Source organism: Pituophis catenifer, unplaced genomic scaffold, assembly GCF_029215685.1.
Source record: "Pituophis catenifer annectens isolate HBS135680 unplaced genomic scaffold, rPitCat1.0.hap2 SCAF_6, whole genome shotgun sequence".
In the NCBI taxonomy this organism is placed as follows: Eukaryota; Metazoa; Chordata; class Lepidosauria; order Squamata; family Colubridae; genus Pituophis; species Pituophis catenifer.
This window is the reverse complement of record NW_027256886.1, coordinates 65,638,398-65,662,896: the sequence shown is the minus strand read 5'-3', so window position 1 is coordinate 65,662,896 and position 24,499 is coordinate 65,638,398. Positions and strand designations below refer to the sequence as shown.

Genomic DNA, 24,499 nt, shown 5'->3' with positions numbered 1-24,499 from the left:
GGAATCGACAAGGCTCTCTGGGTTCGGGCGTCGTCGCTTTCGAAGTCAGGATGGGAGCGGGCAGGTCTTGAGGTATCGGCTTGCTCGCTCGCTTCTTCGGTGGCTCTTTGGTAATTTTTAGTTTTGGCCCAAATGCAGCAAAAAGTGTTTTCATTGCTGATTTTATTTGGGATTTTGTTGAGTCATCTTCACTTTCTGATTCTGATTCTTCTGAGGAGTTCGAATCTTCTTTTTCATTTTCGTTGTCTGATAACGTTTTTCGCGCCAGAAATTTTGAGTTGAGCATTTTGATTGGCTCTGCTTCGCTCACCTTGGAGGCCTGTTGAAACCAAGATGGCTGCCATTCAAAATTTCGCGCGGGATCACTGTTTTTCTTCTTCGTAATGACTTTCTCTGCAGTCATATCACTCACTATTTTTGGGTCTTTAGACTTCTCATTAGTGATGTTTTTCTCTCTCGCTGCTCCGCTGTTCTTCAGCATTTCTTGGAGGTTCGCGATGAGTCTTTCATCATTCTTCTGGCTTTTTAATAGTTTTAATATCTCTGACCTGAGTTCGTTATTCTCTATTTCGATTTCCTCCTGGTCATCATTTTCGTCTATTATTTCTTCGTCTTCAGTGGTGTATTCTTCGGATTCTCTCGAAATTGCGTTTGTGTATTCGTTGATTATTTCTTGTTCTGTTTCCATTTCTTTGCTGTAGGCCCTGGTGTTGGGCCTATCTTTCTTAGACATTTTTTAAGTTTTTTATTGAGTCAATTAACCATCCTCTGCTACCAGCTTGTTGCAATATTTTCAGGATCAGACTCAATAAAATTAGTGAGAGTTAAAGGTTTAAATATACTTCCTTTTATTTACAATAGGCATTCTATATTCACTGAATATTCACAGATAGAAGCAAGGAAAAGGGTGTAGGTGGCTCCTTATATATACAATGGGTGGAGCTATAAGTGGGAGTGGTGAATTATGAATACATTAAGAAGTGAAGAATAAGTTAACCCCTGATACCCCATTCATATACTATTTACATATTAGAGAATAAGGCATTTACATCTGACAGTCCGATATGCAGTGCGGGTTTCAGACAGATGAGCTGTATTCGAGAATTGTCTAGCAAATGTTTTGTATGCTCTGGTTAGTAGTATAATATTACCGGAGAAGAAGCTACGCAAGATTACAACCCTTAATGCCTTTTTGGCGATGTTGTTACAATGTTGTTTCACTGGAAACCAGTGTTTACTTCTGGTTTCTGGTAACCCCCCCCCCCCAGCGAACAATGGATTCCCTTAGCAACTGCAGCATTCATTTAAAAACCACGGCATTTGATATGACTGCACATTCACTTAACAACTGCCGCAAAAAAGCTAAAATCGGATGAAGTCATGTGGTGATTTGCTTTATGACTGTTACAGCTTACAGCTGAAATTGGACATTCAATTACAATTCTAAGTTAAGGACTGCCTGTAATAGGACCTATAAAACTGTAGTCAATTTATGATAATAGAAATATTTACACTGGATAATAGATATCTCTTTTAAAACATTGTGATGACAAATTCCATTTATCATATGGAGAGCTATTTATGGCCATACTTCGTTTGGTTTCCTAAAATTGAATCTCCAGAACATAAAAAAAGATTCTATAGAGACCAATTATGTCTACTGCAAAGTTCTTTAATAGCTAGCTGAATGAAGCCAAATTACTTAGTTGTTGTACACTGAAGTTTGAGGATTATTTATTTTTTATGAAACAAATATTTCTGTTGGAATTATGCAGAATGTCTATGACTATTCTTTTTATTTTGTGTTATTACATCATGGCTGCAAAATGTAGACATTTTCCAATATAAATATATGCATAGGTTTTACAAACTGCTTTTTCTACTTGTTAATGCTAATTCACTAATAATGATTAACTAATTATAAATTATTTTTATTATAGCTAAAAGCCTTAATAAGTGCAACAAAACTAGCTGAAACAAATTTAAAAACAGGCCAGTTGAGTACAAACATTGTAAAGGATTACAGATCACAAATAAGGTATCTTGTTATCCTGGAACATTTCAAATATGCTGCAGATATGTCATTTTGTTATTATTGTTGTTGTTAATGGGATTATTTATTTTATTTGCTTTATTGTTATTTCTGCAGTGCCTGAAATATATTTACTATTAAAAACTCTTATGTCTGTAATCTTTAATGGGCAAAACAATAGGGTAAAACATTTTCAACAAAGGCACCTCAAATGGGCTAACTTACAGAATATATCTAAAATTCACAGCCTATGACTCTTGTGGAATTGAAAGTTGAAAAATTTTATAAAACTTTTTATGACATAAAAATCATTATAAAGCATTTTTCCCATATAAGAAGCACCGAATCACTTATGTGGTGAAAGGATAAACCGGTGATATCACCATTGCCCAGGGGACAGCCAGTTGGGAGCTCCTTTCATGTCCCCATTAAGTTGCCCATCGAAGTGTTGATCAGGATTCTGGTAATTCTGAAGATTAATCTAAAGATTCTTATGTTGAAATTACAGAAATAAAATTCAGGCCTTGATAGATCTTTGGGGCTTTGGAAACTTTAATAAAGAAACCACAAATTTACAGCTGAACGTATGATCATAACCACAGGATGCGTGCACAAGTATTTTTGTAACTTCTGTACCTTATCTACTATGAGCTGTGGTCCTATTAGGTAACTAAGTGAAACTAAGACACCTATATATGCTTGCTTCAAAATGCATTTGGGGTTCTTCGTCTTATGGGAGGACCCACCATCACTGAATAAACGTGTTATTTAGAGAGAGAACTTTGATTGTGCCAAGCCACACGTGGTCCCCTGCTTAACAGTGGTATCCATCTATCTACTTGTGGTCACTGCTTTAGAACTGCTGAGTTGAGACGAGTTGAAGCAAGTGATGGGAACCCACCCCACCCTGCAGCAGCAATAGGGTCTCGAACGCAAGCCTGCCACATATTAGACTAGCGTTCTAATATGTGAGCCACCGTGCTCCACATCATAAAGCATTTTATCACATAACACAAAATATAAAACATTCCCTGTGGTGAATTCCTGATATTTGACTGTGGTATACAGTTCAGTATAAGCTACTTTCAATGCAGACATATCTCTGAATATTTCTCTGAATTTTTAAGAATGTTTTGATTGCATTAGAAGCTCTGCTATTGTTAGAGGCATTGAAGAATATGGTAAGGACATATCTGAAATCACAGGTTAGTAAAAGGAAAAACAACCAATTTAAGGGCTGCTGATTGTTTTTCCCATTAAAAGTGGGCTGGTCATCAAAAGGTCAAATCAGTACATGGAGGTGAAAGGAGATAACGGAACACAGTACAGGTAGTCCTTGTTTAGTGACCACAATTGGGACTGGCAACTTTATTGTTAAGCAAAGTAGTTGCTATGTGAAACATCAAGGTTTTACGATTGTACTTCAGCTTTCCTTTGCTTTACAGACCTGCAAAGGTCGTAAATGAGAGAATCAGTTGCAATTTATTTTTTCATCATGCCTGTAACTATGAATGATTGCTAAATGATGCAGTCACTAAACAAGTATTTGTATCAATGAAAGTGGTTTAACATTTTCGCCTAATGCTGACTTATTACTTGGATTGCATTTTCTCTCTTCCTCCCATGCTGTTATTTTAATTCCTGAGAGAAACTGTATTGCATAATAAAAGTCTGCAAAATTCCTAAAGAGAGCATGTACAGTAGAACCTCTGGTCATGACCATAATTAGTTCTATAACTTCGATCGCAACCCAATTTGGTTGCGCATGCATTTACAAAAAAAATGGCCTGGAAGGGGAAATCGGCACGGAAGGGAAAATTTGATTTGATTGCCACTTGAGTATGTGTTCACAACCAGATTCAAAACTTTTGTGAATTTTTTGGTCGGAACCCAATTTGGTTGTGATCAGAAGCGTTCGTGACCAGAGGTTCTACTGTAGCTGCTCAAAAGAGTAGCGATTTCAAGAAATGAAAGCAACTGTTAGACTATAATAACAGGTTCCCAGGAAGGAATTTCCTATTCCAAGAAGAAAGTCATTGTTTTACATTTGTCATTTGCATACAGTATAAATACAGTATAAATTTATACAGTATAAATACAGTATAAATTTATACAGTATAAATACAGTATAAATGAGAATCTTTTATCAAGTCTATTTGTGATGATTGAGAAACATTAGACATGTTCTTTTGCAAGATAGTTATAAATATTAGAATTTTTCTCTAATTATTTTACTCCTTTTCTGCCTTACAGTTAATAAACTGCTAGAATTACAGGTCCAACCAGATGTGACATGAGAAATCTATTTTCAAGCTAGCCTATAGCATTAATGATAGACATGAAAAGTTAGATTAAATCCTTATTCAATACTGTTGTCAGGCCTAGCCCAAGAACATCATAGCACAATTCTTTATTTCCTTATACCATATGGACAGAATCTTGCCAGACTAATCCTATATTACCCTACCCTAAACCCTGGGAGACTCTAGGGAGTAGTTATCCTAAATCTCTTCCTCTTCCCACAATCCAGATCTGGACTATGCTGTCTCTTGTTTTGATGATAAAACAGCTGGTTTTATTTGTAAATCCAGTGTAACATCTTTTTCCATATCATTCTTGTAACTTGTCATTTTTAAATCCAAACCCCAAACAGCTTTTCAATTCTTGTGGAATTGAAAGCCTCATTCTCAATTGTATCCGGTTTTGTCTCCTCTTTTAAAACTATTTTTATAGTTGCAGACAATTTCAAAAGAAATTTATGAGTGGGTTGTTCCCAAATGTCCCTGAATTTTCTCACAAATTAAAATACCTTTCTCCATTCTGTGTTAGTATGTTGACAGAGGCTGCTCCAACTGTTGCATGATTTCATTGATTTCTCATGCAAGCAAGATTTTGTTAAAGATCACTAAACAAAGACTACAGAATGTCATCAATTAAGAGTTATCTGATGTAGAAAGGGGAATAGCTCTGGAGATCACATTGCCAATGTTAGATGGATTATGGAAAAGGCATGTGAATATCAAAAAAATATGTATATGTGTTTTATCAACTACAGAAAAGCTTTTGACTATAGAACACAATAAGCTATGGGCAGTTTTGCATGATCTTAGTGTCCCAGCCCACCTGATCAGATTCATCAGGTCACTGTACACCAGGAGCATCAAACTCGCGTTATCACAGCTGTGTCACATGACGTATCACAACTTTTTTCCCTTAATTAAACTGGATGTGGGCATGGCCAGCATGTGACACATCCGGCTTGTGGGCTCCGAGTTTGACACCCCTGCTCTACACTGATCAGGAGGCAACAGTGAGAACACTTTATGGTGACACAGACTTGTTCAGGATCAGTAAGGAAGTTAGACAGGGATGTATTTTCTCTGCTTTTTTGTTCTATCTGTATGCTGAAATGATTATACGAAAATTAGAACTGGAACTGCCTGACGTTGTGGTGAAGATTGGAGGAAGAACCATAAATAATTTGAGGTACACAGATAATCATACACTATTGGCTGAAAATAAGGAAGATCTGGAAAAATGATCTGGAAAATCAAGGACAAAAGTGAAAAAGTAGGACTAAGTCTTAATATCAGGAAAGCAAAGATAATGACAACAACTGCAGATGTCATGAGACATTTAAAAACAAGGAGGAAATTTGTTTAAGAATTTATCTTCCTTGGATCCAAAATTGTTTACAACAGCAGTTCTAGTCTTGAAATTAAACACAGAATAACCTTAGGTTGCACTGCAATAGTTAATTAATTTTATCCCATTAGTAAAATCTGGAAATGCAGAGATATTGATATAAATGCAAAAAGCAGGCTAGTTAGACAATAATCTTCCCTACAATGTATAGGTGTGACAGTTGGGCACTAAGAATAGAAGATCAAAGAAGAATTGACACCTTTGAACTATGGTGCTAGGTAAATTACTGCATATGCTATAGACAGCCACAGTAACTATAGAGAGGTGTTAAATCGTATAAACCCAAGCACATCACTAGAAGCTAAAATCATAAGACTGTCTGATTTACTCTGGCCATGTTGTGTGTGCAAATTCATTGGAGAAGGGGACAAAGAAGTGGACAAAGAAGAAGGGGCAAGCAAAGAACATGCTGACTTGATAATAAATCTGATGCAAAGTTGAACACAATTGAAAGAAGCTGTGCTTGACAGTAGCATGGAGTGTACTAGACTATAAAGTCACAATAGACACGACTAAATGGTTAAAAACAACTTTTTCTTCTGGTTGCCTCTAGTATGCAGTCTTCAAAGTATCCTCAAATGCTTTTTTCTGATTCAAATTTTTCATGGGAAGACTTCTTTTACTTAGATTCAAATTCTTCATATATTTTAATAGGATTTTAAACAGCCCACAGGAAGGATTCTTATAATTAATTTCAAAATCTTATTTCCAATTCATCTATCCCCTTAGTCTGTTTCTAGCTTTCCATAATCAACATTCTAATCCTTCTTTTGCTGTTTATTTAAACAAAAAATTTTTTTGAACCCTGGCTTGGGCAAAGCTGATCTTCCCTTCCCTCAGCTCCCAGAGCTCTATAAACCACTGAAGAACACTGTTTTACTCTTTCCTCATGAGGAAGCTCCATATGGATTGCTTCTAGGCAATCTCAGGTCTTCCCTTTTATCCAAAGAGGAATTTTGAGGCACTGATCCTTTTGCCAGCTCGTCATTCCATTGCCATCACCTTCAGTCCACCATTACTTTCCTGGAAGTCTCACTAATATTAATTTTAATATTAAATAAATCTCATGATCTGTATTCGAATGTTGAAAATTTAAGTGTGATGGAAATTCAAGATCTTCATTAAACAATAGTGATTTTTTAAATGTCTCAGATAATCTTTTATTTTTTGTGATGTATCTCCCTTTTCATAAGAAGACACTTATACAGGTAGTCCTCGACTTACAACAGTTACTTAGTGACCGTTCAACATTACAACGGCACTGAAGAAAGTGACTTAGGACCATTTTTTACAATTACAACCTTTCTAGCATTCTTAGGATCATGTGATCAAAATTCAGAAGCATGGCAACTGATTCATATTTGTGACCATTGCTGTGTCCCGGGGTCATGTGATCATCTTTTGCGACTTTCTGATAAGAAAATTCAGTGGGGGAGGCAGATTCACTTAACAAGCAGGTTACTAACTTATCAACTGTAGTGATTCACTTAACAACTATGGCAAGAAATGTCATAAAATGGAGAAAAACTCACTTAACAAATTCTCACTTAACATAAATTTTGGGATCAATTGTGATCATAAATTGAGGACTACCTGTACTTTGTATAAGTTTATAAGAAAAGGTTTTTGGTGTATTTGCATTCCAAACAGAGAAATTTATGTTTTGTTTTTATCGTGCCTTTAAAAAGTAGAATTCTCACTGTAATTTTGTCATTTTTCTTCCCTATATTCATTCTAAAAAAGAAATACTAAAATATTATATGACAAGGAACAACAACGAGATTATTCTTTAATACAAAATATGCTGAAAATGTGGAAGCAGATGAAGATTTTACGCAGACAACAAGGCTTTACCAGTACAACTATAAAGATTCAATTTCAAAGTTAAGTATATAAGGCAATCAAAATGCAATTAGAATTTGTGTATTAGTTCTCTATAAAAAATAATATCATAGCAATGGCAATGTCCAAGCAATAGTCAATTATCTTGGAAAAAATATGTATCTTTAAATTAACAAGAAGCCTAGAAGACATAAAATCTGCATTTGGCCTGATATGAAGAGAAATCTCTGGAAAGCTCAATAGAAACGGATTATAAATGGCTGCTAATTTTTATTCACATAATATCTGAATATTGAAGGTGTTTCTGAATATTATGGTTTAGTCTAAATGTATGGCTTATTTCATAATTTAATTTTATAAGCCATAATTAATGCTAATTGTAGTATGTTGATTTAGATGGAATAGGAAACCACTTTTAACCAAATGCTCCTGAGTTTTAAGTGCCCTTCCCAGATACACAATAGAAGATTGAGAGAACTGATAGAGCCAAAGTGGTGCTATTTAAGATGATGGACAAGGATTAGGGAGAGTCCAACTAATTGTCCAAATAATTGGGTTGCTTTGGACTACTCAATCTCACAGGGGAGGGAAAAGGTCAAGTAAAATACTAAAAATTAAAAATACCACTGAATGATAAATTGGAGAAGGTGGAGAATTCAGGTTTCTTCATTTTGCATTAAATTATACTTATGAACAGGCCATGCTAATTTGAATTTGGGGGCTCTGAAACATTACTGGAAAATGCAGTTGTTTATTGCTAGAATATGATGTGGCACACAGAATTTTATAGAAGCGGCTAGGCTATGTGCTATCACCAAATGCCATAACCTTGTGGCCTTAAAATCCTTTACAGCCTGGGGTGACTACAGCAATATGTTAATCATACACTGCTGCTTCCCAGACTATAATTTAGTGATAGTATTAAATAATTAATCAAGTTTATATTTTACCTTGGACTATGTTGGGTGTGTCTTTCGATAGCTGGCATTTTTAAATGCAAAATCATCATTAGAAGCTGCAGTTTTTTACAATGGATATGAAGGACAGTGAAAAGACTATTCCCACTTTTCCATTGTTAATTGTATTCTCCTTCCTTACTAAAAATAAGGGGAGAAAGTAATGTATAACTTGGACCTCACTGTTAACTGTGTACTCCTGAATGTCTGTTGTTTATTTTTCATATATTTTTCATATTCAAGGCAAACATATAATTCTGAATTGGATGACTATCTAGCCAAAATATCAGAAGATGATGAAAAAGAGGTAAGCAAAGGAACAATAAACAATAAAATGTGTAAACCTGTGTAGAAATTTTTATAAAATGCATTTGAAAAAAAAGCAATACAAATGCAGATATTATTATTTGAGATAATATTGATTAAAATCAAAATATTAATATTGAATTCTAGGATTTTTTGGACTCTGTTTGTACCTCTCAACTTTTAACAGACCCTAGAGAAGGAAAGAAAACATTTTTCATCCCTCATATGACCTTTATATCAGAAATAACACCAGCAAAATTATGCCTACTGTGAGTTCCACATTTTTTTCTATTTTGTTTCAGTTTTCAATGGCTAAATTTATTTTTAATTGCAGATACATCCTTTGGCATCTGTAAATAAAATGGTTTCTCCCTTCCTCTACCTCACCTTACATTGCAATCTTCTATAGAATAGGTCTTTCTTGGTATCACCTTCTGGTAGAACTCAGAGCAGCACAACTGAACTGAAGTTCATTCAAGCTCTCCAGAAAAGACTGTGGTTAATAGTTCAACTAGTCCTCAGCTTATGTCCATTTGTTCAGTGGCTGTTCAAAGTGACAGCAATGTTGAAAAACATGGATATAGCAATAACAATTAAATTTATATATCATTTCATAGTGCTTTACAGCCCTTTCTAAGTGGTTTACAGAGTCAGCATATTGCCCCCAACAATCTGGGTCCTAATTATACCAACCTTGGAAAGATAGAAGGCTGAGTCAACCTTTAGCCAGTGAGAATTGAACTGCTGGAAGTCAGCAGAAATAGCCATATTTCATTTTAAATTTTAAAATAACATATTTTAATCTGGGTACTCAGATGTCCAACTCACAAATATAATACCGTGGTCACTTGATCACCATTTGCAACCTTCCGTGCCAGCTTCTCATAAACAAAGTCAATAGGGAATTTGGCAGGGAAGGTTACAAGTCACTCAAGTAAATCATTTCTGCTTTTTCTCCCATCAGGGTAACCTTTCTGCCCACCTGCAGCCTTTGCTGGCCCTCCCAGGCCTTTTCCTGTGGCAACCTTCCACCTCCGCACTGCAGCCCCATCCATGTATCTTTACCTGGGATTCTCACCTCTTTCCACTTAATGATCCATGTATTTTGGGATTACAATAGCAATTGGGATTGCCCAGGATTCCATCACTAAGCAATGCAGTCACGTGACCAAGGCACAAGTAGTGATTACCAAACACAATTGAGTCCTCAACAAACTTAGTTTATTAAAACAGCTGAGAATTAATTCATTCTCAGCTTAGTCCAAAACAAAGTTCTTAATAACCAGTCCCTCAGCCTTATCACCAACCTTTGATGTCTTTGGCAACCTGCCAAGCACTTTTCTTGGCAAAATCCCCACAAAGTTCAAGAAATGCTGACAAGAAGCACGGGAATCAATGTTGCTTTTCTACAAAGAAACCAACAGCTCATTGCTGCTCTTTTAAGCCTTATGGGAGTGGCCAATCATCTTCTGGCCTTACTCCCGAGTTGTCCTTTTTTCTTCAGCTGCTCTTGTCTTCTGGCAGCTCTTCGCATGTGTGCACTAGGAACAGGCTCCTCCTGTTCCTCTGCCTCTCTGCTGTCCGCCTCTGGAGGCTCCGGAGTCAGTGCATTCCTCCCAGATGACCTTCGCCCCATCTCTGCCTCTGACGCAGAGCCCTTGTCCGGGCCTTCCCCAGACTCCAGGACTGGCCCATGGTCCTCCCCATCCTCCTCACTGTCCAACTCCGCTGCCAGCTCTGCAGGCTGCTGGCGGACCACAACACACATGACATTGTACTTTTCAACTGCATCACTTAGTGATGGCAATCCTGGTCCCAATTGCTGTCATAATCTGAGGACTACATGTATCAAAACCAGGAATGTTAACTGCTGTGTCTCTGGGTACAGATAGTCCAATGGAATGACCAAAGTGTCCCTGTGCCAAAATTGGGTTGAAATTCAGACTGAAAATTTAAACCTTAAATATAATTTAATGTTACACTGTAACATTAACATTCTACACATTGTTTTAAGGGTAAGAAGCTCAGTCTAGCAAATGTATGCAGGTAGTCCTCAACTTACAACAGTTCATTTAGTGATCGTACAAAGTTACAGTGGCATTGAACAAAGTGACTTTTGACCATTTTTCACACTTATGACTGTTGCAGCATCCCCAAGTGATTTACATTCGGATGCTTGACAATTGGTTCGTATTTATGACAGTTGCACTGTCCTGGGGTCATATGATCCCTTTTTGCAATCATCTGACAAGCAAAGTCAATGGGGGAGCCAGATTCACCTAACAACCGTGTTAACAACTGCAATGGTTCGCTTAGCAAATATGGCAAGAAGAGTCGTAAAATGGGGCAAAGCTCACTTAACAAATTTCTCATTAGCAACATAAATTTTGGGCTCAACTGTGGTCGTAAGTGAAGGACTACCTGTAAATGCATGCTTCATTTTTTTTCTGCAGAAATTTATGTGTAGTTTCTTTTGCGTGGCAGTATGGCTAAATAAAATACTAACTTTTAATTTGTTCATTTTTAGTGAAGAACAGAACAGAAGAGAAAAGGTCAAAATGGAGAAATATTTTATTAAAATATATTACAATAATAAATTGGTCTCTTGCACTCCTGAGTTTTCTCTTCGTGATGATTTTAAAGTTATATTCCAACAACATTTTATAATTCAGATTTTAAACTGGTCTGAATCCCTTCAGCTAGAGGTATCTATGCAGATGCGAATATTGCATCTGAAACCTAATAATCTTCTCTTTACAAAACCTTCATCTAATTGGATGTTGTTCTGTTCCTATTATTTTGAGGGGAATTTTTATATTTAACTATTTTATTTCAGAATGAGCATGTAGTTGACATGCTTGTTGAATGAACTTACTGTGTGCTCCATAATGTTTGCAAAGATATAGGTAGTCCTCGATTTACAACAGTTCGCTTAGTGACCGTTCAAATTTACAATGGAAAAAAAATACTTATGACCATTTTTCACACTTTTGACTGTTGCAGCATCCTCATGGTCCCATTATTTACATTTGGATGCTTGACAACTGATTCACCTTTATGACTGTTGCAGTGTCCTGGACTCATGTTATCACCTTCTGACAAGCAAAATCAATGGGGTAACCAGATTCACTTAACATCTGTGTTACTAATTTAACAACTGCAGTGATTCACTTAAAAAGCAAGAAAAGTCGTAAAATGGGTCAAGACTCACTTAACAAATTTCTCACTTAACAACATAAATGTTGGGTTCATTGTGGTCATAAATTGAGGAATACCTGTAATGTGCTGTGTGATTAGTAACCTATACATTCCAGGAGATTAGGCCAGTCATTCTTTTGCAAATGTGCATTGTAGATTGACATTACAATGTCTGTGGTCTCTTTATATGGTATCCATGAATCTCCAAAATTAAAAATAACGCTTCCCCCCCAAAAGGGCATAATTTCATGAGGTAGCAATGTCCTGTGAATCTTTTTTGGTAACACCTGATTTCAAAACATTGATTTTGCTTACATTTTAAATTTTTTAGTATTTATACCAACATTGTGCCTTCACTATAGTGTATAATCATGCAATGCTGCCCTCTGTCTGAAAAACTGATTGGCCCTAGCTATTATTTATTATTGATTGCATTCTATTTTGCTTTCTTTCTCTGTTCTATGTTTTTTTTTGGGGGGGGGGGAACTGAAGTCAATATACATGGCAATCTTTTCTAATTTTATTCTTCACAACAACCAGCACCCCATGATGTAGGTTGGAATGAGGGAGAACAAATGACCCAAAGCTACTCAGCAGTGGGAAAATGGGTACCTTGATCTTCCAAAAATTTAGCACATTATACTAAATTATTTTTGCTTATGTAGAAGCAACTCATGGGGAAAAAATCCTTTTAGGTCTAGATACATATATTTATAATATTAACCTTACAGGTTATCTATATAAAATATTTTTATTGTGGCTTTTTCTTTTTTTTTTTTACTTTGGTTTATTTGTTTCAATTCTTCTTTTTTTTTTTTTTTAATTTGATTTATATGCCGCCCTTCTCCGGAGACTCAGGGCGGCTTACAGTGCGTTAAGCAATAGCCTTCATACTTTTGTATATTTATACAAAGTCAGCTTATTGCCCCCACAAACTGGGTCCTCATTTAACCTACCTTAGAAAGGATGGAAGGCTGAGTCAACCTTGAGCCTTGGAGAGATTCGAACCAGCAGTAAATTGCAGGCAGCTGTGTTAATAACAGGGTGCTTTAAACCACTGTAGTACCAAGGCTCTTTGACACAGTTTTATATTATATGATATATTGTAGATTATGGAGTCAAATAAAAACATGTTGCTGGCCAAAGTGTACTTACCTCTTCCTTATAACTGTATTTTGAAAAGCAAGGATGTCTTGGATGAAGTAGAGTTTAGCTGTGAACAGCAAGTTAAACCTTCAGATGGAGCAGTGGGAAGCAGTAAGTTACTACAGTAATATTTCTTCAAATTACTTACTCTGTTTCACTGTATATTTTTACAAGGCAGATTTTCAGTTTCACTGTGGTTTTTTTCTCTCCAAATTTTAAATACAAAACAAAAGAAGTATTTGGTGTTAAATTTAGAGGCAGAGAAGGATTAAGTATAATTTTGAAAAAGATGCCTCTGAGTTTTCCCTTTTCCTTTTTTTATTGGTAAAAATAACTTGTTCATTCACAGTGACTCTGGGCTTCTTACAAAGATGGGACTGCTTTGTACTGTTTCCTAGAATGACCATGTCATGCAATGGACACCTGTAAAGAAGAAGAAGCTTCCGTGAAAGACTAGCATTGCTGAAAACATACTAAGGCTGAAGACAAGCATAATATCTTTGGGTTCAGATACATTTTTTAAAAAGTGCTTATAACCAAATGTAGCAATTTTTTTCAAAGCCCTTCTTTTGAAATGATTTGGGTTTTTTTATTTCCATTAATTTTTAGTAATATATCTCAAATAATTATTTGTGCTAAGGAAGAAACCTTAGTAAATTAGTGGTCCTCGTGTTTTTATTGCTAGCTGAAGTATATTTCAAATATGTGTGGGAACAGACTATAAGGCTATGATTGGTGAGATGAAGCATCTTTGTTTTTCTGAACCATTTAAAAGCAGATGCTCATATACCTATTTTTATCAGCCAGATCCATTTTATTGTGACTAATTTGGCCCTAATTTTAAGCTCCAAAGATTTGTCAATAACAAGCAAGCAGTCTATTTATTAGTTTCAGAAGTTAGCACCTAAAAGTTATATAAACCAATGAATATGTGGCATTTAAAGTGAAATAAAAGTGTGGTGTTGCAATAATGTTTGTTTTGGTTATGTTTATATTGTAGATGTTCCTTTTTTCCTTGGTGAAAATCAAACAGAAGAATTATGTATTATGACATCAGGAAAATTAATGTATTCTTTATCTTGGACAGTTAATGACAAGGGAATTCCTTTGGCTCCTACTATTCAACATGCATTTATTTCCTCCAACAGGTGATCATATTTATGTATTAGTTTTACTGTTTGCTTTTGTAAAAAAATATCTATACAATCTATTTTTCCCTGTTATGCACAAACTACCATGCCATGCATCTCTTTTCTTTGTCTTGCAAGGAATCTATGAGTTCTAAGTCTTCATAGAAATAGATTGTGTATTTTCATAAATTGAGGAAATACCTATTTTTGCTTTTGCCTCAGTAATCATGTGAATTATATCTTGAAACCAGGCTGATAGAATGAAGCTAATCTAATTGCATATATCTGTATTACTTCTGCAGTCCAGTTTGAAATAGTTACAAATTGCAGGCTTTGGCTTAGCATAGCCATGCCTGGCTATTTCTACAAGTTTCCTACCCACTCCCTCAATTCCAAGAAGCATTTTATTATTATTAATTTTATTGGAATTCTGAAAACTCATAGCTTCTCATGACCCTGTCCAATTAAATAGGCATGGAGGAAACATGAAATGGATATAAATACAGATAGTTACCAACCACAATAGGGCCTGGCAAATTTGTTATTAAGTTATTAAGTTAGTTATTAAGCAGTCACTAAATGTGATGTTACATTATTGCACTGATTTACAATGCCAGTTCTAGTTGAAGTCATTAATCAGATCACTGCAGATCGTTAAATTGATGTCATGTGACTGAGACTTCTTTCCAGCTTCTTCACTGACTTTGTAAATAGTGATCACATGACCATGGGCCATTGCAATCATTGTATATGTGCATGGTTTGACAAGCACCTGAATCACAATCATGTAACTTCAACAACAAGTCATAAGTCTCTATTTTCAGTGCCATTGTAAATTCAAACCATCACTGAATGAGTGGTTGGTTAGTGAAGACTTTCTGTAATGCACTTCAGAGTTTGCTCGGAAAGTGGGAAAATGTTGGCATTGAGTTTTTGTACTGTATAGATCTTGGACATAGATGACATGTATTACTAATCTTCTTACTATGGCATAACCTGTCTCCAGATAACTAGCTAGGAATCTATCATGGATGGCCAGTTGTAAGTATGTCATATGTTAATTTGCTTTATGCTTAATATCCATCCTTGGAGGGCCAGTGGTCCTTGAGCCTTAAGCTGGACCTGACATGAAATGTTCCCACTTTGGACCTATGCCAGAGTGTAGATCACAGCTTCTCCTCAGAATGAGAACAGACCAATATTCCCAATACAATGTACATGTTCAGCTTATTGTCATAGCTATTATTACTACAAAATTTTCCTAAAACCATCCATTAATTTATATCTTGCCCAAAGCTAAGAGGAACACACTTTTATTCCTAGAAATGATTACTTTCTTAAATTCTTTAGGTGCAGCACAATTTTGTTCCCAGTAGCCTACATTTCAGGTGTCTATTGACTTCTTTTAAGGGTCTTTTCCACACTATTATGATTTAAGGCCTGTTTCTACATCCTTAAATTAGTAGCGCTGAGTGTATGATTTAAAGTCCTGGAATACATCTTGCAGTTCATACACAGTGACTATTTTAAACAGTTAAAATAAGTCTATATTCTTTCACAAAGGTTCCTTTTTTCCCATTGTGGCATCATAATGAGACTGTTATTTCATATTAATTTTTTTGCTTTTGTTTTAGTGTACCAAGGAATATCAGTTCAGGAAAAGGGACAGGAATTTGGTGGCATTCTGATATCCAGAAACTAATTGACTGGGCAAAAGACATAAATATTGACCCGAATGATCCTTACTACTCAGATTTGTTTGAGTTAATTATGGTAATGATGAAATTTCTGTAATGACGTTTCAAGTTCTCTGAAAGAAACTATGTAATAAATGTTAAATAATAGAATCTTCTTTATTCTAAATAATAAATTAAGGACTTAGAAACACTGATCAAGAAACTAACTCAGGATTTTGATAATTTTTGATAACTAAAAAGTTTGTATATGTTGTTCCTTTTTAAGTCTTCATGATCCTATAGCTTATTTATTAATTTTAAAAGAACCATGTTTAGAACCGACACTCAAAATACTTGTAGTGATTAGTTCATAGCTTAGGTAACTATAAAATGAATTAAATGGAAGGATAAATATGTATTTGAAGTATAGATATCTATTAACTATAATAGTTACATGGTTCTATAGACAGAAACAGTATAATCCTAAAATGTGGAAATGTTAGACGCTACGTTTAGATGCTGACTTTTGTTTGCCAACAAAAAATTGCTTAGCACATTGTAAGCCACCCTGAGTCTCCGGAGAAGGGCGGCATATAAATCAAATTAAAAAAAAAAAAAAAAAAGTTTTCATAGCATTTACCAATAGTTCTACTATTACCATACATACATATCTAATTTTTTTAAAGAAAAAAGTCAATTATTTTCTGAATAACTTTGTTTTTCCAAAACAATTTAGCTCTCCTTATGCTTATTTAGCAAAGTCTTTACAGATTTCATTATATTTTCTCCTCTTCAGCATGTGAACAATATTCATAGCAGTAGTTTTTGTATTTATTGGTTGTATTTACCAAAATTATCCCAACTTATATTTATTATTTTCTAATAGTATGCACAGTCTCAGGAGAAAAGTGATTCAAAACACTTTCGCCTTGAACAACTGCAAGAATTTAACTTTGTTATTGCAGAAGATATTCAAAATTGCAAACGTTTCCGGCTGTTACAGCTTAGGAATTTAGGACAGTTGGGCTTCTACTGTTTTCAACAAATTCCTCTCTTTGACAAAGAAATTCCAGACACAACTTTTCAGGTATTTTACTTTAAAAACAAATTTTGAAGTTTAATTTTACATTGTGCATTTACACAATGTTCTACTTTCATCTCTTCCAATGCCTAAGCTAACTGATGTTGGCCTGGTTCTCAGTGATGCTATAGCAGTGAAGGGAAGTTGGGAGCCACACCAAGCTTCTTTGGTGGGTTTCTGATAATGGCTTTGTACAGATGCAACACAAATACAGCTGAGCATTTAAAAGAATCACAGTGAAAGGTGAGCAATTAGATTGGGGAGTTGAGAAAAAAAAAAGCAGAAGAAGGAAATGGAAACCACTCCATTTAATGCCAACAAAATTCCATGAAGTGACTCTGTAATTGATAGACCTAGGGCTTAGCTTTTTACACATTCAGTTTTTCTCATGGATCAACATAGATTCCTTTTGCTTGATTTTTCTTACACCTTGCATGCATTAGTTACACTATTTATTCATTCTATTTTCAATCCTCACAGTAAGAAGTGTCATAAGAGTTACAGTATATGATTAACAAGGGGTGGGATATTTTCAAATACTTAAATTATATACCAGCATAAATTGAGGTACTAAAATATTAGATTTCTATAGTAATAAGTAGATATCACTGTATGAAATGAATAGAAAGTACTACTCTAAATGCTAAATAATTGTTACTTAAGACCACAACAATCTATATCTTTCAAGAAGGTAGAATATAAATATAGTGACTTAGATGCTATATTTTGTTTGGCCAAACAGCCGAGTGGTACTTTTAATTGATAAAAACAATCCATTTCTTCTTTCAGGAACATGGAGGTCAATTGGAAAAGGACATGTTAATGACAGATATGGATCCTATTTCTGCACAAAGAAATAGTTCTGCCAACTTTGTTAGGATGGTATGACAGTTTTTAATATATTAGAAAATGAATGGTTGGAAACTACTTACTGCATTGAAAATAAAACAATGTAGTATTCCATTTCTATCAAACCTAAAGACAGTTGTCTTAAAATAAGTTAACCTTTATTGTCACTTTTTTCTGTGAACACACTGGCACACATTAAAAAATTAAATTCTGATCCCCGCTCTCAAAAGAAAATATAACCATACACATACATGCACACACATATACATATGCTACACACACACACACACACACACACACACACACACACACACACACATTAATCACAGTCCATTTTGAATACCTAGCAGAAAAAAGAGTCTTGAGAATTGGCAAGCTTGATACTATATGGTACAAAGCTATACGAAGCAGAATCTAGTTGTTCTGCTTCGGATAGCATGAAGCCTCCTCCCAGAAGGTAACAAAGAAAATTGGTCATGGAGAGGTTGTGTAGCATCCATGACAATACTGCAGACCCTGGTTAAGCAGCACTTATATGCCATGTCCTGAATAGAAGGAAGTGAACATAATCGAATAATCTTTTCTGCCATCCTCACAAGTCTCTGCACAGCCTTCCTATCTGAAATAGTAATACTTCCAAACCACAGAGTAATACAATATGACAGGATGCTTTCAATTGCCCCTCTATAGAAAGAGTCTTCAGATATTATTGCTGTAATAACATCAACAACAAAATACAGACAGTTTCTTAGAGCCGTGGTTTAAATCTATATATAAATCATGTGGAACAGAAATAAAATGAGTAACATTGCTATATCAGCATACAAATTGCTTAGAGTAATGCATTGCAGTTACATTGTTAATACAAAAGCTGAACATTGACAGTATAAAATACATTCATTTAAATCTTGTGCACCAAGTAAGAATTAATTCCTATTCATATAAAGACTCACATTTTTCACTTTAATTTAGTACAACAGAGTACAACTTCATTATGTCAGCCATTGATCATAGACCAAACAACAGACTACATAAAGCCATAACAGAAAATATGTTTCTATAAATACTGTATTTAAAACTAATTTAAATAATTAGTTTTAAAATGGTACATTTAGTTTTTAACATAAAAATAACAGGATATTGAAAATACATACTATTATATTTTTGTTTAAAGTTAATATGCTCTTTAATTAGAGGTCTGTAAACTTTGTCACTATAATCTGCAAGTGAAAGCAAAGCATTAAAATAATCCCAAACAGTCAAGGTTAAGGGAAATGTATTGCAATGAAGTTATATGCTATTTTCAAAAATTACCCATCTAGAACAGCAGAGGTCATTCTTAATACAGCCAAACCAGCTTTAAGAATAGGTTTAATTATTTTTCCAAATGTGGTTTTCTTTTCATGTTAAATACGAGAGAGGGTAATTTTTTAAAATTGGCAAATGTACTGAGATACATTGGTGGAGATATGACATAAACGCTAGATTTAAAAAATGATAATGAGTCAAATTATTCTAACTGAAAATAATCTGCAGAAATTAGATAAAGCTAAATATTTAAAAAATTTAGAAAACCAAAGGAAGAACAAGGAGACGAATATCTGTTTCTTTCTTTAAAAAAAATTAAATTATAGAAAAGAGGGAAACTCTATTACCTTAGTCCAATTATTTAAAATTCTAATAATCCACGTAAGTCAGTAACCTCCCACTCCCACTCCATAACTGATTTTAAAGAAGCAAGATGTAGATGAAATTAGTATGTCCATTTTTTAAAAATTAAATATCTGAACAGCCTTTTCTTTATGCCTTTTCTAATGGATAAACCATCTCACTGAAGCTGACAAAAATAAACCAACTAATGTCCAAACATTAGAACTTACTCGTCACATAGTTAATTATTAAATAATATTTAAAACAGTACTGGATCCAAGCTGATAGAACTCTATTCAGACATTAAGGTGTACTTCAAATAATGATCGTATCACAAGCCTAAATTAAAGCCAATAGATTTCTTTTTCCTGCTTTGAAAATTTGTATCATAAATATACAGAGTAAAAAGAAGTCGGAAAAGGACAGAACCATGCTTAACTATACAAAATATTTGTGACACTATATGTTAAATATACTATTGGGTAGAATCTCACTTGAACTTGGGTATTTTAGTACAATCACACAACTTCCACAGAACTGCATGTTCCAATTAGGACTAGATACAGACTTATTATATCTTACATACAATAAGATGTTTTGGTTTCTTTACCTCAAGCAATTATCTTGTATACAAGAATTAATCCAGCTGTGCTGCCCCAACACAAGAATTTTTCAATTCCTGTCATTCCTAAATTTCAGTGCAAATTGTATTGTACTGAATAAAAAATAAAACACAATATAATTTGTATTGAAGTTTATTTCTTATCTTGCTTTGTTTTTCCAACATTCAGTCTAGTGATGGAATGTTCTGGAAAATGGAAATTATAGCAAATTATTCTAATGAGATGTTACTTTATTTTACTAATTTAGTTTTAATAAATATAATAAATATAAAGCCTACTTTGAGGTCTATTTTTAAGGTGGTTATTCTTGCTCTCAAACGCATTTAATTTCTGACATAATTTAATACAGAAGAGGAAGGATTTTGCTAACAAATATAATGAAATAAAAGTTATATCTCCCCCTAAAAACAAAAAGTTTTTTGTTCTAAATATCATATGTTTCCTTATTTAGGATTTGATTAGACATGGACAAAAATTAGTAATTCTGATGCCATCATACAGTATGTATGGTTTGATCCTCAAGCACAACATGCACCTTTTACATAGCAACAAAATGCTTACTCAACCTTCTATCTGCTTCAAGCAATGCCTGTACTACATATTTCACTCTAAATGTATTCTGCTGGCACTTCCAAAACATTAACAACATCTAAAAACTAATAAAGGAGAACATTTGTAATTGAGGGTCTCTGAGCTTGATTGTTTTCTTGCAAACATTTCATTACTCAAACTTGGTAACATCATCGGTGCAGTGTGATGGTTTAAAGCCCATCAGTGCTAGCACTAATAATGTTACCTAGTTTGGCTAATGAAACGTCTGCAAGAAAACAACCAAGCTGAGAGAGCACCAAGGAGCCCTCAACATCTAAATAAATTTTTTTTCTGGCTTAAACTCATGTTGATTAAATTTTACAGAGAACTTATGTTTTTTTTTTTACTATGTTTTTTTTTAGATGCGAAATCAAGTTGCAAAACAAATTTTGACCATTAGGCACAAATTTAATTTATCAGATCTTGTGAGTGATTATGAAGAAATTATATCAATGAGGTAGATAATTTTAAATAATTTATTTTAAAATGGCCCAAGGTGGGTACAAATGCTTAATATGAACAATGTAACATTCTAAAAAAAACTTCTTACTACATGAAATAGAAAGGTTAAAAAAATAGTCTGAAAGAGCTTGTTTATTATTGAAACACTAGAACAAATACAGTTTTACAACATGATATGCTTTGTGGTGTCTGGTAAATAGTGTAAAATATATGAAATAAAATTGTTTTATAAAACCAATTGTGCATATATTTCAAGATCTGAGAAGTGGTAAATGCCATTCCCTGCTATTGAATCATTTGCACTATGACATCAATGAACAGCCTGTTATTAGCAGGTAAACTGCAATAATAAAAATCCTTTGAGAACAAATAAGGGCTTCCACATGAATTGGAACCAGCAGCATCCACTGGGAGAGGGTCAAGAAGACACTTGCAGCAGTGTGATTGTCGCCCCCACCCTTTGTATGTGCATGTGAAGTCAACTCATATACAAAAGGGCTTTGATTACAGTGCTGCAGCCATCAGCTTGACTTTTTCAGTCTGATCAAAATAACTTTATTTCTTCATTTGTTCTAGCCAATTGAGTAATGCAATTTTCAAACTAAGTGAGCGCAGAAGACATTTGAAACCGCAAAGGAAAGAGAGACGAAAGGTTGCAGCCCAGGCAGTCTCGGATGGAGATGTTAAACTTCTTATCAGAATATTGAGAGCATACAATATTCCTGCAAGAAAGGCACCAGCTTCTAAGTAGGTGCAATATTCAATGAATGCAAACAAGTTTTTTTTTAGTAACACAGTAAAATACAGACTGTTCATTGATACTATAGTAAAACAATAATACAGTAATCTACAATAGCTGCAGATTATCTAGATAGTCATGCACACTACAAGATAATTAGCAGTAATTGTAGTGCTTTTAAGTTAAGTTTACTTTATTGTCATTGCACCTCGTACAACGAAATTAGATGTCATCTTCAGTGTACATTATAACTATAAAAATAAAACACAAATACACATCCTTCACATTCTATATAATTGAATTGAAAACCCAATATTGCATTAGTATTGCACTATACAGTAGAATTCAATATAGTTACTGCCCTGGTATAGAAGCTGTTTTTCAGCCTATCTGTCCTTGCTTTTATTATCCTGTACCGTCTGCCAGATGGTAAAAGTTCAAAAAAAGGGTGCCCAGGATGAGATGGATCTTTAAGAATGTTTTGAACTTTCTTAAGGCAGTGGGAGCTATAAAGCTCTTCCAAAGAGGGGAGAGGGCAACCAGTGATCCTCTGGGCAATGACATTAACCCTCTGGAGTGCTGTCCTATCTGCCACTGTGCAATTGGCAAACCATACACAGATGCAGTAAATTAAAATGCTCTCTATGGTGCAGCGGTAGAAGGTCACCAGCAGTTTTTCATTCAGTTGTTGTTTCCTGAGAAGTCTCAGGTAGTATAATCTCTTTGACCAGTGCTGCAATGTGAATACCCCAGATCAGGACCTCTTTTATGATCATACCCAGAAACTTAAAACTGGCCACTTGCTCCACTCAGTCTCCATTGATAAGCAAGGGCCGGATATCTGATCTATTCCTTCTATAGTCCACTATAAGCTCTTTGGTCTTATTGGTGTTAAGGATCAAGTTTTTGTCTCCACACCACGAAAGCAACTGGTCCACCTATCTCGATAGGCAGACTCATGCCCCCCGGACATGAGTCCCACCACTTTTATAATTTAGTTCTTTTCACTGTGAATATAACCATTAATTCTACAATACTAGTAAAGTAATTTAAATACCATCAAGTGAAAGACAGAATTAAAAGACACATTATTTATGCTAATGGCAAAAAACATTTCCAAGAAAACGTAATGAAAATCAAATATTCTACAATATCATGTTAGCCCTTAAAATAGCCTATGGTATACTGTGTTTCCCCAAAAGTATAAGATTCTGTTTTATACTTTTTTGAACCCTGAAATAAGTGCTTGGCCTTATTGCCATGCGCTCAAAAGCCCGGTTGGGCTTATTATCAGGGGATGTCTTATTTTGGGGGAAACAGTCCATGGGGTTATGAAGAGTCAGATATGGTACAACTTAGTAACTGAACAACAATAACAAACCACAAAAGAAACCAAGTTACTTTGCAAAATGAAAGGCGTGGTAGATTTTGAAATAAAGGGGAATTTTTTTTTCTTGAAATAATGTTTCATTTGAAAAGTATGGCTGTCTTTCAGAATTACTATTCTGGAAATAATTGGAACTACTAGAATATTATATGTAATGCAAACAGAATTTTTTATCAGAGATTTATAATATACTGTATAACCATAATAGGTATTGGGGCACATTTCAAGGTGTTTTCTCTGGATCAGTCTCATTGACTTTAGTGGAATGCCATTATGCTAAACTTAGACATAAGCAGAAGCAGTATTATTTCCAAGCAGTCAAGCACAAATAATTATCAATTTTGAGAACCTTGGCTTGAATAAACTTTTCATTTCATTTCCTACAGTGCTACTACCTCATATTTTACTTATCTCCACATTATTTAACTGATTCCTCATTTACCTTCCCCTGAATTACTCATGATCATGCAATTTCTCTAAAGCTGTAGTATTCAAATTGTCATCTCAGAACTAACATGGTCTTCACATCCTTTTTTGCAATTTCCATAACACTTTCTGAGTATTAAAATTAATTTCAGAAGCTTCCTGTTATTTTGAAATAAGAAACTTATATAAGCAGAAGAATACTATACTACTGTCCAGTTACCAGCTCCTTTGCACTGATAGAGGAATGAATCAATGAATGAGCAAACCTATTTATGCTCACTCCTCTTTTCTGTATTGTCTATATTATTTGGGCGGATATGTCTGACTGCACCCAGCAACCTCCTCTAAACAATTTTAATTGTGTTGTTCCACATTCAAGTTCTGTGCTAGAGCCAAACTTCATTCAGAAAACTTCTATAATTTGGGCAGGAACCTATTTGCACACTCCTTCCTTTTTTTTCTAGACTAGAAAGAAAACTTGTATCAGATAATTTAGACATTAATGCATTTACCAGCCCTAAATAAATGATCCTTATGCAATCTCTAATCATGAGAAAATATATGAAATGAAAGCATAAGAATGTAAATCATGCGACAATGAAAATTTCTTTGGAATGAATATGTGATGTATTTCTCAGTTGCTTTGTTTACAGGGGAGAGTATCTAGGTAATAGTTTGCATTTATATAACTCCTGTATTT

General features: G+C 34.5%; 1 protein-coding gene across 1 annotated transcript in view; it reads left to right on the top strand.

Annotated features, from left to right (window-relative positions):
• The first annotated feature begins 8,698 nt into the window (after positions 1-8,698).
• The window catches only part of CC2D2B (coiled-coil and C2 domain containing 2B), a 47,936-nt gene continuing 32,135 nt past the window's right edge, over positions 8,699-24,499 (top strand). Inside the window, exons 1-10 of the mRNA XM_070945500.1 lie at positions 8,699-8,842; positions 8,989-9,110; positions 11,369-11,546; positions 13,149-13,296; positions 14,186-14,333; positions 15,950-16,088; positions 16,878-17,078; positions 17,862-17,954; positions 21,148-21,242; positions 21,824-21,994. Coding sequence (XP_070801601.1) covers positions 8,699-8,842; positions 8,989-9,110; positions 11,369-11,546; positions 13,149-13,296; positions 14,186-14,333; positions 15,950-16,088; positions 16,878-17,078; positions 17,862-17,954; positions 21,148-21,242; positions 21,824-21,994 — 1,439 coding nt within the window. The remainder of the gene's footprint in view (positions 8,843-8,988; positions 9,111-11,368; positions 11,547-13,148; positions 13,297-14,185; positions 14,334-15,949; positions 16,089-16,877; positions 17,079-17,861; positions 17,955-21,147; positions 21,243-21,823; positions 21,995-24,499) is intronic.